The following is a 14073-nucleotide window of genomic DNA, read 5'->3' as shown; positions in this document are numbered from 1 at the left end:
GTGTAAATGTATGTGGTCAAGGGCTATCCAATCTAATCCGATCACAAAAAACGTATGTTGACGCCAGGTGTAAAGGGGGCCATAGTCATGCACTTGTAAGGCTGAGAGGTGCCAGGTTTCAGGAGCAACTTCAACACTGTGTAGCTTTTCCTCATGTAAAATGCAGCTTCAGAGACTTCTCCACCCCGACCAGAATACAGCTCTTTTCTTTCACTTAGTTTGGTGTGGTGATGTCAGGATTACCACACAGGAGTGGAAGTGTATGGAGTCATGCACATGTAATGACTGTGAGTAGTGACTGATTTTGGAGAAACTGAGAAATATTATTTTAAGTGCATTTATTCTTCTGGGGACATCACAGGCTGTTTGTCATCTGTTTTGTAAATGTATGAATATATTTTAAAATGTACTTCTTTAAACAAAAAAGGAAAGAAAATTGGAGGTGTCTGTTATTTATAGGATATTAGGCATTGGTTTCACTGCTCTGGCCCACCTGCGATCAAATGCTAACAGTAGTGACAAGGACACAAACAGAAGACAAATCTAGAGCAGAGTCGGGCAGGAAGGATAAGGAGAGAGCAACTGTCTGTGGACACCACATGTAAAAAAAACATTCCCTTTTCTTTTAGGGGTTGTCTTTCTTTTGCCTCTCCATTACACCTGCTGTCACTTTGATTTGCACCAAAGCAGCTGAAACTGATTCAGGGAAAAAAGTGGATATATTGACATCAGCATCAGTTATTTGTCAATTGAGTTGTCATCGGCAAAAAATCCAATATCATGAATGAATGTTTATCACATTTTTTTGTAAAAGGTGGAAGGAATAACTTAAAAAAATGAAATAAGGAAATTGACTGACACCAAAAGTAACTTCTGCCCAAACCTATAATTAGATAAGCATGTGCTGGGCAACAGAGGAAGGTGACAAACTTTTATTAAAATTAGAAACAGTAATATCCATCAATGAATTTAAGGGCATCATTAAGAATGTGGTGATAGAGACATGTGTTTTTTATTGAGGATTTTTGAATGATATGTTTTATTTGTTGCATTTCAGTGTGTTTTGAAAAGAGATCTTCAATCTCAATGGGACTTTCTGGTTGAATGAAAGTAAATGAATTAAATACACAGATTTTTCTTGTTTTAATGTGTTTACTTTTTCATTTTTACAAAACTTACATAATGTTGTGTTCATAAACAAATGCTTTCCTCTGAGCAAAGTCTTCATGCTACTTCTCGTTGCTGCACGTTAAGTCTGTGGCAACACTTAGGTCCTGCTCATTGTCGCTGCTGCTCTTTAATAAGTCTGTGGATGTCTCCACCTGTTCTGGGCAGGATGTGTATTCAGCCAAAGCGTCCATCCCGGCCAGGACGAGTGTGTCCTGCCGCTGAGCCCTGCGGCTGTAGCCCAGCCTCTTGAGGGTCCGCCGGGTGGTGGTGAGTGAGATGGGCTTCCTCTGCCCGCTGCTGTTGTACAGAGCCTGGATCTGCTCGGTCGTAGCGTGGTTGTTAGCCTCCACCACCTTCTCCATTGTCTTCTCCCCGCTGTCATCGACGAGGCGTTTCCTCCCGCAGGACCCCCGGTGGCTCGAGGTCTTCTGCTTCTCACACCATTCCCTGTAAACTCGAGACACTGCGGTCTTTGAGAAGCCCAGCTGGTTCACCGTCTCTGAGATGCTGCAGCCGGCGCGCCGCACTCCAACTATCATGCCCCGCTCGAACTCACTCAGGTCCCGAGACTTCCCCATGTGTCACCAATCAGTCCGGTGGGGACTTCAAGGAGCACCTGATACTCGCTTTCTGCTGAAAACAAAACAAAGTCGTAAAATAATCGCTCTTCTTCTGTGGTTTTTGGCACATTAGACTCAAAGTAGGCTCACTGTCGCCCCCTTCAGGTGGCTCCGTGATTTGCTCTTTGCCCATTTTTGCATAATAGGGTGATATTTAATCAACTAATTTTTATAATTCTTATTTTTATGCATTTATTTTTTAAATTATTTTTCTATTATTTTATGTATCTCCAACCAGCCTATTTTATTTCATTTTGTTATTCATTTTACGCACATCCCCTACAAGATGTTATGTTTATTAACTCAGGTAAAATGGGACAAATAAGGGTCACCAAACATGTTGCATTGTTAGGACAAATGTGTTTTATATGAAAATAATTTTTACTCTGAGATAAGGGACCGTTCGTTACTCATGAGGGGAGAGAGAGGGTGGTGCAAAAATGGGGGAGGCATGTCAAATATTTTAAGCACTGGAGAGGGACTTTAGTTTTTATGTTGGCCGAGGGGAGGGGCATACACATTTTAATGTTTGTATTTTGTATTTATTTTATTGGCAATTTTTTTTTAAAGAAAACATGGCTTCCAGATGCATGTTTTCTTTAATAATGGCAAAAATTACAGGATTCATCATAGCCAAAAACTGTAAAAACAGAAATTATCATTGGATTTTCAAATTTCGTGTGCAACAAACCCTCTTATCAGACAACAAAATTAATAAAGAAAAATTCTAATTTGAGCTTGAAATACTGATATTTCATCAAAATCACTTTATTTATCCTTTAAAATTTGGCCAAAAATAAACCATTATGCAAACTAACCAGCATGCACGACAAACGTGAATGAAAAACCAAGGCTTTTTTCAACTCCAGGAATTTGCCTTCAACTTTTAACTTTCAAATTTTAAAGGGTAAGTTTTAAAAATCTAATAGTTAACTTATGGTGGAGGAAGGGTCATGTATTTTCCAGAGAGGCTCAGGTAGAGAACAGTCCCTAACTAGTATGGACAGAGAAAGGATAAAAAATAAAAAATCTCTGGTCCCAGATCTTGAAGAAAAGCCATGTTGCATGTTCATTTTCTCATTTTGGTAATAAGAGCAGAGCAGCTCCAACAATCAGGGTAGCTCATAACAACAAAAGCGGTTGCAGAATGTGGCATTTTATTAATTGTTTGACTTATAATTAAAATATTTTCATGCTTTATTTTAAGGTTGAAGTATTTCAAGTGAGTATTAAATGTTTTCAAGTAAAATGAGACCAAAAAAAAGCTAAATTTGGCCTTTTTTTTCTAAGGTGACACCAGCATGTTCCTAGGCTACCAACTGCCATAAAATCGTGTGCTATGCTATCGTGTGGCACCCTGTTATATCGCAGATATATTAAGTATTTTTGTTACTTAAAAAATATATATAAAACAGTTAATGCAGTGTGTCCATGGCAGCAACAGTGGTCCAGAATTAGCTATGATTGTTACACACACACACACACACACACACACACACACACACACACACACACACACACACATCTATTGTAGACAATATGGCACCAAGGAAACAGGCAGGAAAAGAACAGGGACAGCATGGCAGAAAAGTTGGATGATATTTTTTAATGGTTACATTAATGATTTAATTAATTAATGACTGAACTAATAAATTGATTCAACCATTTAAAACAAACATGACTGTCCTATTTTATCTGAACATGTCAGCAAAATGAGGTAAGGGTTCATGATGTGTTTGAACGTCCACAATTTCTACTTGGCAACATATGTTCTCTAAAGAAATATTGCAGAGATCCATAACAACTTCTTCACAACATGTCCCTAATTTCCTGACTTCACCTTCGACCTGTAACAAGCAGATGTGTAGCGCTGCCGCCGACTCTCAAAAACATGAATCTGCTGGAAATACAGAGGCAGCAAACTAAAATATGAACATATGATGATATAAAGCAAAACCAAATACCCAACTCATGTATGATTAAGTACCAGTTGCTACACAAAAAACTTTGTCTGCAACTACCTCTAAAAATAAGGCAAGTATTTTTCCCCTTGGGTGCTCTTTACCCCAAAATTCAGGCCTTCAAATTAAAAATGGTCCGTAACAGTTACTGCGTATTTCGGTCTAGCTGACCTAGAAGCTTCTGGGACCTGTAGGAAACAATGTGATTGTGCAGGTTTTTATGAAAAGCTCTTTTATGCTTATGAATATTTACAATGATTAATCGCTTTTCAAAGGAGCTGCTTGAAAATTCTGAAAGAAAATAATGTTTTCCTGCCTCCTTTGGCTTTTTAAATTGAACAAGAAATATTACAGTAATAACCACGAGCAATTGTCCATTACACACACACACACACACACACACACACACACACACACACACGCTGAGTGTACTGTACACTTGATTTATCTTTGTTTAGGAAACTATGAAAAATGGGCTTGTAACCACGATTAATAGAAGCATGACTAGTCTTAAAGGCTTTAATACAGTGGTTAAGGCAAGACACCCATCCACCTGTAAGTATATATATATTTCTAATTCTCAAAGACAGATTGAGATTATATACAGTGTGTGTGTTTATATGTCTTTACAATAGATAGCTGAGGGAGTTAAATGGCTCACTGTGACTGACCCGAAAATGGTGCTTTGCATTTTGACACCCTTTTCATATTACTGTGCGCATAGTAAATAATATTTGACCTTGACACTTCAAGCCTGTAGCACTTGATTTACAAATACACACACACACACACACAGAAACTGTAGTGTGAGAGAGATGCCCTTTGACTTGACTTTGTCACAACTCTCTGACGTTACACTGCTCCCTCCAGTCTCAGAGCCCAGGCTTTTCCAGGAGATACTGGCATAGACGGCATAAGAATCATCAGTCCAGCTGCTGGTGTCACTGGTGCCCACTTCAGTGGTACGTTAGGATAGTCCATAAGTGTAACCTGTGGATGCAAAAGAGCAGTATGCAGTTTATGATTATGACACATTAAGGTAACTGGGATTAAACTTTATAGGCATAAAGGTGTAAGAAGTACTGTTGTGGCTCCAGACGTCCTTGGCGCTGTGAGCTGAAGCAGCTGTTTGGACGGCCAGCCGAGGATTATGGCGTAAACTGTATTGTTTTTGGCGGTGTACCTATAACAGGAGCAAGAAGTGGCTTATTTTGCATCACAAGTATGATAGGGAGAGGGGTGTCTGGGCTATTTGGCTTAGCCGGCACAAAATCTGGCATAAGCAGCACAAAATAACAATCTCACCAGACAGTGACAGTGCTGTTCTCCGTCTGGACCCTCCAGGGTCTGGAGGCATAGATGGCCTCCCCATTAATCTCCAACCAGGCACCAAGTCCCCTCAGCCTCTCCTCAAACACCGGGGCAATCATGCCATCTGCCATAGGTCCAATGTTCAGCAGGTAGTTACCACCCATTGCCACCACATATACCAAGTCCTAAGGAAAGAGAGTGTTACATTAGCCCAAATATTTAATCACAAAATAACTGGACGTGTATCAGTTGTGGGTGATGACCTGCTGTGACCTGTCACCTTTATGATGGACGGCAGGTCCATGACTTCACTTAGCTTCATGTCTCTTCGGTAGCCCCAGGAACGGGTGTCGATGGACTGGCATTTCTCCCATTTGTGGTCTGGAAGTTTACCAGGCGTGTACCTGTCAGCACAGTTATAGTAGCCTCCATGTTTGCAGTAGCAGCCTTTACCCCACCTGTCATTGGTAACCACGACATCCTGAAGAAACACAAGTCGTTATCCATAAAAAGAAAACTGCTGAGATTTATCAAATACTTTGAAACTTGTTGCTGTAAACGCTCCTTCACCTTCACTGGACTGTCGTTGTAGAGCCAGGCCAGGAACTGGGTGGAGTTCCAGTAGGTATCTGGTGCTTCCCAGTCCCCATCAGACCAGATCAGATCCGGTTTGTACGCCATCACGAGGTTCACTAGTTCTGGAAGAGTCTTACGGGAAACAAAATTCTGAGTCTTGAACCCCAAAGCTTGGTCCAACAAGAATAGGGGATGATACCATTCATACAGAGAGTGGTACAGACCCAAACGCAGTGACCTGTGGGCAGAGAAGTATTAGTGAATACTCCCAACCCCCACTAGGGGTCGCCAGAGCTTTAAGGGGGTCATGAGGCTTTCTTGATTTGAAGGGGTGTAAGAAAACCTGTTTAGAAATATACAGTAGGCCTATATCTCAGCATTGAATTTATTTCTGTTAAGAAAAATAAACGAAAAAGTCATTTTTAAAGTTTAGATTATTATTCATGAGGGCACAGTCAAGACCTGAGCACAAGCTTTATTCTCTGGGCCTTTACTCTCTGCTAGACAGCCTTGCCCTGCAGTTAAAGCAACCAGTAACAGAACAATGGCCAAGTGTCAGGAAGAAGCCTATAAAGTATGTATGATTGTTAAAAATAAAAATAAAAAAGAAAATAGAGAGTCTACTTAAAATAATCCAAAATAGCTCATTTTGACCTCCTGAGGTTATTGCGTTCACTGTGAGGGAATTTTGTTGTGTAACAGCCTTTAGCCTCAGTCAGTAAATGGATGATAGTTATGCTTAAGGCAACAGTCGGGTCAGCAGAGGGCCTAAAAGAGGCCTCGAGGTCAGGCTACTTGACCTTTGTTATGAACGCACTCCATCTATCGTCTCCAAGTTGTAGTAGAGGGAGTACAGCTGCCCAGATAAGGCTATAGCTGGCTCTGTTGCCATGGCTCCCAAGGTTAAGGGGAAGGGAGATTTCCCTATGCTGCATGCTCAACAGACAAGAGTCTAATATTAGAAGTTTGTTTTTAGTTCCATCCTACTTGGATGCAGTCCTATAGATATGACTCAATCATTATTCACATTATATCTTATTGTTACCTCATTAATTTCCTCTTCTTTATTTGTGCTACAGTCTACTCACTAGAGGATTTTCTTTTAAAGGTATAATTGAATGAATGCAGATGCAGTGTGCCTCTAATTTTCTTACCTCTTCCTAACAGCTGCAGCCAGTTCTCCCACCAGGTCCCGGTGAGGACCTACATCCATTGAGTTCCAGTTCCAGGAGCCTGCTGAGGGCCAGTTTGTGAATCCTTCGTGGTGTTTGGATGTGAACACCACATACCTGGAGGAGCATGTACACATTAATGTCCTTATACATTTCTGAGACAAGGAAGTGAGCAGGCAGTCTGTTAAATGTATTCTGATCTGACTTTTGAGATGACTGTCCTATTCCCTGAACACCACCTGCAAGCACACATGACACCTGTAGGTGCGGCTGTGGCTGAGCAAACACTGGCAACAAAAGAGACCTGCTGCATTTTCATGGCACTGTTGCACCAGGAAGAGAGCTGCTCACCATACCTGGCTCCAGAGGCTTTGAATATCTCTGCCCAGTTATCCGGATCGAAGAATTCCGCGCGAAACTCGTGCGCAAAATCCGCGTACTTAAAGCCCGGCGGGTAGTTTCTCTGCATGAACTCCACTTCTTCTGTGCGCCTTTCAGAGCGCCACCAGTACCAGAACCACTCACTATACTGGCCGAAGCCAGGGACCGAGAAGACCCCCCAGTGGACGAAGATCCCGATCTTGGCCTGGTCGAACCACTGGGGCAGAGGTCTGGCATCCAGACTGGTCCAGTTTGCTGCGTAGCGCGCTGTGCATCCACATCCCCACATGAGGAGGGGAAACACAGATATCAAAGATATAACACATGTAGGTCGCATTTGAAGTGATGTGATCCCTCGTGGGTAATTTTCTACTGTAGTCCTTTGCCGTTTAAAAGGCTCTTATTAGGCCTGCTTGCACACCCAGCCGTGCCAGCTGACCTGTCTTTAACATTTGCATTAGGCACACCTGAAGGCTGCTGTGGGACGGACAAATAGTGTGACCGCCCTTCAGTTCATACATGGGATGCGTAAACAACATCGATCATACTTTGACTTGGACTATACCAACTTTGTGTAGGGTTTTTAGATATACAAGGAGTGCATTCCCCCAAAATTCTGCCTCGGCAGGACGGTTGGGCCCGTGGATAGGGTGGGTTTGGACACCTTATTCTGAGGGGGAAAACATTTAAATCAAAGCTAAAAATAGCAGTTCAAATTTGGACACCTTGTATTTCCAATGTCACTTCACACATTTCTTTCAGAAAAAGAATACATTTAAAATTTTTATATTTTCATAAACTACTGAGATATGGAATTTGGTTGTCCTGCGAGTCTTCACTCAGTGGCACCTATCTGCTCAGTGTGGTCGGCTATATGAAGCCTATATGTTGATGTAGGCTGTTGAGTTTGTTTCATTTTGAGAAAAAAAAGTCAATAAATCTTGAAAGTTTAAAAAGTTGCATACCATAAAACTTATCGAGCTATTATTTGCTTAAATCACTGAAATCAAGAGGCCTATATTTGGGACAGGCTTTTAATTTCTTTCACACAAAACTGGTGCTCAGCAAAGATGGGAACACGATCAAATTGTTTATTTAATCCAGTATTGAAAACTAGTTGTTTCAAAATTAGGCTTCAGATAATATATCAAGTATGAATCATTAATTTGATCTAGCTCTGACAGACAATGCATCACAGTAAGAGAGAGTAACGCCTCTCAACGATTACAGCATCCGGCATAGACACAACCCCACTTTATCCCACTAAAACAATCCTCACAACTTGGATTAATTTTCACGAAATACCCGTTTGATTCTTTTGATCTGAGGACCCATACAGACTAAAGGAATATGAATGACTTACGGGGTAATTGTGGAACGGACACATAATTTGAGGAAGCCAACAATCTGGTTTTATACATCTTTCTACTAAAAATAAAAAGAACTGCTTAGCAACCAGATCAGGCCTCTAAGTCAGACAGGCATTTATTTTTCAAAATGTGTAGCCACATCGGGCTTGTAAGGGGACTGGGCATTTAATTGGGACTAGGCTTTTAATTGAAGTTTTATGGTAGTTGAACTCTACACACACACTATGCTCAGGGGTTGAGATGTAGACCTGTATGAAGTTCATGAAGTAAACATTCACTCTTGGACTTTGCAGTGGGTTCTGTTCAATTAGAAAAGGCCTTTGTTTTATTTTTGGTCTACTTTTTGTTAATCTGTGACAAGGTACTGTGAACAAAACTGTCCCAGCCACCTCTGGGTAACAGTATTGTCTCAACGGTCCCAGTGAGAGCAGACACACTTGGGACTCCTGTACCTGCTACCAACAACATTTCAGACAGTTAACAGTAGCATCAACTGATAGGCCAGAAAATCAGCTTTCCAATGATGTGGATTTTTTTGTATGTGGCATAGCTAAAAACAGTATGGTAGAAGACATACACAGTGTAATTTTTAAAACTGTAAATAAAATGTGAGGATTAATCAGGTCTCTACTTCGAGGTTCAAAGTGAAGTGTGGCTGTGTGTGGTGAGAATGAGGAATGGCACAGGCAAAGCTGCTTTCTAACTTCCTAAAAAGGCACCGTCCCAACTGTCCCCTCTCCTCTATTCCAATAAACAAACAAACAGAGTAAAATCATTTTAAATTATGTCTTTATACATTGTAATGAAGTCAGTTGCTTCCTCAATGCAAAAAGTCTGTGATTTTAGTGACGTCTCGCACAGATTTTCTGGATTTAAACCACTAGAGGGCGCCAAACGGCACTTTCTGTATCAATACTGCAGGTTGATGTGAATCCATGACAAGCAGCAGGGAAATGTACAAATATCACAAGCTAAGAAAGTATCTACACGTAGAAAAGCACATAAATGCATAAAGTGTGATCAAAGGAAATATGTGCACAATTACACAATACATTTATTGTAACAATACCTACAATGGCTCCGGTATGATCGCAAAACTTCCTTTATCTTCAAACTGCCATCTTATTAAATAAAACAAGCTTTTTTTCCTATCTTATGTAAGCTTGACAGCCACGTTCTCTTTTTGTGCAGCACATACAGAGACACGTGGATTTTAGCAACTGCGCAAAGAAATAAAGAAATATTAAAAACCACATTTATGATTACAAATAAAGAGATAAAACACTGAGTATTTGCTGCCAGGCAAATCACTGGAGGACAATATCTTCAACAGTTAAAAGGGCACATGTTGTGGTTACAAACAAGTCAATAAATAAGGCCATCTTACAGTAATAATTTAACATCACTAACAGTATGGCCACAGTTAACTTAACACTAGTTTAACAGTTTAAGGAATGGTCTTCTTCTCTAAGTGCAGCAGGCCACAGATTCACAGTGTGTGACCTACATCAGTGCAGACAGCCAGCTGCCTTTCAAGCATCTGTTTCTCTACCAAGTCCTCAACTCTGCCGACTTCCACTTCATCGACATCGTCCATAAAACTGGACCAATCTGTGGCCCCGTCTGCACGTTCCATGGGCTCTGGTTGGCTGGCGGGGTGAACGGAGGCGGAGTCGTCATGGGTGGTGGTCACGCAGTTGCAGCTGTCACAGATGCCGAAGCGTCTTAGTCCTGGCGAAACGCTGGATCCAGTGAAGGTTCGCCTGCAGCTTTTACATGACACTGGCCAGTAATGCCTATGGACCTGTCAGTGGTGAACACAGTGAGAGACAACATGATGTGAATAAGGTTGCACAGGCCAAATTAACTTTTAGATCTTATAGTTGAAGAATAATAATATAGGAGCAAAAATATTTACTTTTTGTAACAAAAGCTACCTTCAACTTTCACCCTAAAGTTTCCCTCTGCTTTCACTCCTAACCTGTTTGGTTTCAGTTAAAACAAACTCAGGTCCATTTGCCTGGACAGCACTGTACATTTGGGCTGCTGTGAACGCTGGTGCAGACCAAACAACCGAACTGAGACCACTTAAACACGAGGGTCTCGGTCCGCTTCCAAACATATGCTGGTGCGGTTTGTTTGTGGTGTGAAAGCAAAGTGACCAACCACAGGATTTATGAGAGCAGATACGTGATTTTGGCAGGATTTCAAAACTAAACTACTAATAAATCCATCTACGAAATTGGTTCACGACTCTATCCTATAATTTAATTCATGCATATCATTTGGTAACCATGATAACGTGCGCATGTAAGGGCTGTGAGGCTGCTGTCCTGCTGGCACAACATGATACAACACTAGGCTGATTATCTTGCAGTCACGCTGAGTTCTTACACTGAGGGCATGACTGCGAAGGTGCTCCTGTCTTGTGAACCTCTTGCCGCACATAGGACAGGGGAACGGCCTCTCTCCTGTATGGCAGCGGATGTGTCTCTTCATGATTCCCTTCTGCTTGGCAGTGTACGGGCAGAACGGGCACTTGTGGAGTTTCACTGGCACTACCAAACCATCACCTGCAGGGGGAGACAGAGGCCAACAGTTCAGATTTACATCAGTAGGAAAGCACTGCAAACTCTTTTTCTTTAAAATCTACTGAATGCAATATGGTATTATTTGCGAGATGTTTAATTTAAGGCTACAGGGAAACATATGTCACACTCTGCCAAATACCTGTGTCTTCTCCGAGCCAGTCAGACTGGATCTCCATGATAGACGATCCCACAAACCCTAATCCTTCATCCATTCGGCCTCCTCCCGTGCTGCTACCTAGTCCTTGGTTAAAGCGCTGCCCCACTCTTTCCCCCAGAGGACTGGGGCCTTCACCTCTGGCCAGCATCTCCATCAGGTGCCTTGCATTAAAGGATGGGCTGTATCCCAAGGGAGAGCGCTCATTGGAGGGAGAGGGAGGAAGTAGTCTGCTATGATGAGGGTTATGGAGAGATGGCCCAGGAAATGAGGCTAGGTCTTTGGTGTCAGGGGATTCCATGAGCTCCTCATCGGGGTCGTACTCTATCTTGGGGTTCACTAACTCCGGGGTCAAAGCAGATGATGAAGAGGATGAGAGGTTAGTCTGATCCATGTGTCCCTTTTGTCCTTCATTACCAGTTGTAAATTCCCCCCTGGAATGGTAGTCGTTTTCCATGTCCCTGCCGGTGCCTGGAGTTGTGGTGACAGGTATGGACAAGGGGGTTCTAGCCGAGGTAACAGACTCCGGGCCTAAACCCGACCCTCTGTCTGCCTCTGCAGCTTGCGAATGAGGCTCCGCAGCCCCTGTGCCACTGGAGATTGTTGCAGCCGGAGTGCCGCTGTCTGCAGGACCCATCGCTCCATCCTGTGCCTGGTTCTCCTTCTCTGTGTTCCTCTCCTTGTCTTTGTTGCATATTTCCAAAGATGAGCGGATGTATCCCTTACAGAAGTTTACCAGATCAGTCATCTGCAGGTAGCTGCCTGCTGACATCACCTCAATGACATTGCTTCTGTTCAGGGCCAAGCGGCCAGAGTAAAGGAAGTCCAGGATAATCGAGAAGGCATCGGCTGTCACAATGTCCAACGATGCTGTGCTGTAGCGCTGTCCACTATCCTGAAAATAGACAGTACATATCTTAGCAGGTACACTGGATGCCCTTCTTTGACAAGATCTGCAATGTATGGCCAGCAAGAACAATGAAGAATCAGCTGTCACATTAACAAATCAGACCAAACCTCCAAACCACTTTCCTTCCAAAATCCACCACGAGGAAGCCATTTTTCTTACACTCTTCATCAGTGCTTTCTTAGAAAGTGAGCTGCATTTTTGGAACATTTTAAGGCGTTAAATTAATGATTGATAACAAATAGCAAACTTTTTCTTTTTACTATGAGTATGTAACGCAGCTACGCTTACAAATTACATTCTGTTGCATCGTCGTCACATTGTGCCTTGCAATTTGACAATCTTGCTCATATATCTGTTGTAGTCTGTGGTGCAAAATTTCGTGTTAAAAAAAAAACGTAAGTGATTTTGAACACAGCAGATCTTAATGTTATCACTCAATCATGAGTTTAAACAAAACACCATTCACTGAGCTCGCCAGAGACAGGCGTCATGCTGGAGAGAGCTCTGCTGCTGTTACTTTGAAATATATGTAGTTTTAACTTTTAAGTAAGAACTGCATTTATTGTAAATATATGTGCATTTCTCTGCCATTGTAACTTTCATAGTTATATCTTTTTGTTATTGGTTATCGTAATGAGTATTTTGTTCACTTAAGCAATTCCCATTCCTGTCTATTTCATAGGTCATGTGCTGCAATCCGTCATTACAGCTTCTGTCAGTGAGCTTTCAACCGCCTGTCAATGAGTTGTCATCTGTCTGCAGCTCAGCCAATGTGCCTATTTTCCACTGTGCAGAGGACTGTGGGTCAGAATAGCCATAAAAAGCATGCTGGCCTGCAAAGTGCAAAATATGATCAGATGCAGTAGGACATCCTGGCATTTATGGCATACTGCATTTGACATATATGTACACAAAAGTGCACATTAGGCAGCACTGATATGAGGTATTCTCACCTGCAGATAGTGAACAAGAAGAGCCCGGAAATAGCCGCTCCCAGCAAACAAGACATTACGATGGGCCTTGAAGACACGGCCTTCGACGAGGATGCTGCAGTCACAGAAGAAGTCCCGCTTACGCTGCTCATTGAGCTCAAACAGCAGTTTGGGCATGTAGCAAGGCACTTCCATGTCTACACCTCGGTGAGCCCTGCCAGGGAGAAGGAAGAGAGAGACAGTCAGTTCAGTGAGTGTCAATTTAAAGGGGGAAACAGCAAAATGATAAAGATGAACTTTTTGGTTGTGTAGTGTCAAGACATTTGATTTAAAATGTACTACATATTCAATGATCTTTTGTGACACTTGACTTTTGAATTTGTCTGTTTAGAAGACAATTCTCCACTGACTTAGAGTACACCAATGTAATTATTACAGTGTTAAGTCAAAGTGGGTGTAAGGGGAAGTGGGAAACCCCCATCAGCAACTTCACTTGATAAGCTACTAGTCACTGGATGTGTGTACAGTTTTATTCACTGCGTTTAGGCAACGTTTAAAACCTTAAAAGACAACAAGTCTTAAACACATAAATATTAAACCAGACATACGTTTGACAGAGGAAATAAAAAGAGAAGAGAACAGTTAGATAGCTCTAACGTCACTTTATGTTTGCCTACAAGCTAACTTGTGTTGCTAGCGCCGACTAGCCAACTGGTGATACTTTATCAAACAAAACGGAAGCATTACGACACAGACTGAACTTTACGAAGCTTAGTGATACACACGTAAAATAAAATGACATATAATAAGGTCTCACCTGTATAATTACGCGACTGGAAGTGGGAAAACCCGTCTCATAACACAAAGACAGAGATTAGCAGCGTTTATTGTTCCGTGTCCACATAACTACTTCCGCTTTCAGATT

At 41.9% G+C, this 14073-nt stretch overlaps 2 protein-coding genes across 2 annotated transcripts; both read right to left on the bottom strand.

Annotated features, from left to right (window-relative positions):
- Positions 1-3411: 3411 nt before the first annotated feature.
- Positions 3412-9215, bottom strand: LOC126384155 (tissue alpha-L-fucosidase-like). Its single transcript, XM_050035094.1, has 7 exons — positions 7167-9215; positions 6793-6927; positions 5633-5876; positions 5343-5543; positions 5057-5247; positions 4835-4934; positions 3412-4741 (listed from the first exon to the last, which is right to left on the bottom strand). The coding sequence occupies exons 1-7, from the start codon at positions 7526-7528 to the stop codon at positions 4604-4606; spliced, it is 1371 nt and encodes a 456-aa protein (XP_049891051.1). The 5' UTR covers positions 7529-9215; the 3' UTR covers positions 3412-4603.
- A 119-nt stretch (positions 9216-9334) lies between these two features.
- On the bottom strand, positions 9335-14073 carry zbtb8b (zinc finger and BTB domain containing 8B). Its single transcript, XM_050035093.1, has 5 exons — positions 13966-14073; positions 13170-13362; positions 11292-12201; positions 10956-11134; positions 9335-10365 (listed from the first exon to the last, which is right to left on the bottom strand). The coding sequence occupies exons 2-5, from the start codon at positions 13341-13343 to the stop codon at positions 10051-10053; spliced, it is 1578 nt and encodes a 525-aa protein (XP_049891050.1). The 5' UTR covers positions 13344-13362; positions 13966-14073; the 3' UTR covers positions 9335-10050.

The sequence above is a fragment of the Epinephelus moara genome, chromosome 22, assembly GCF_006386435.1.
Source record: "Epinephelus moara isolate mb chromosome 22, YSFRI_EMoa_1.0, whole genome shotgun sequence".
Taxonomy (NCBI): domain Eukaryota; kingdom Metazoa; phylum Chordata; class Actinopteri; order Perciformes; family Serranidae; genus Epinephelus; species Epinephelus moara.
The sequence above is the reverse complement of the archived record's forward strand: the minus strand, read 5'-3'. Positions and strand labels throughout refer to the sequence as shown.

Coding starts and splice junctions, on each gene's coding strand:
- LOC126384155 (XM_050035094.1), bottom strand. CDS start 7,528: ATGCGACCTACATGTGTTATATCTTTGATATCTGTGTTTCCCCTCCTC. Junction 4,935..5,056: donor AACAGCACTGTCACTGTCTG/GTGAGATTGTTA, acceptor CTCCTGTTATAG/GTACACCGCCAAAAACAATA. Junction 4,742..4,834: donor GGACGTCTGGAGCCACAACA/GTACTTCTTACA, acceptor TTGCATCCACAG/GTTACACTTATGGACTATCC.
- zbtb8b (XM_050035093.1), bottom strand. CDS start 13,343: ATGGAAGTGCCTTGCTACATGCCCAAACTGCTGTTTGAGCTCAATGAG. Junction 12,202..13,169: donor TTCTTGTTCACTATCTGCAG/GTGAGAATACCT, acceptor GTCTATTTTCAG/GATAGTGGACAGCGCTACAG. Junction 10,366..10,955: donor TTCGCAGTCATGCCCTCAGT/GTAAGAACTCAG, acceptor CACCACTGACAG/GTCCATAGGCATTACTGGCC.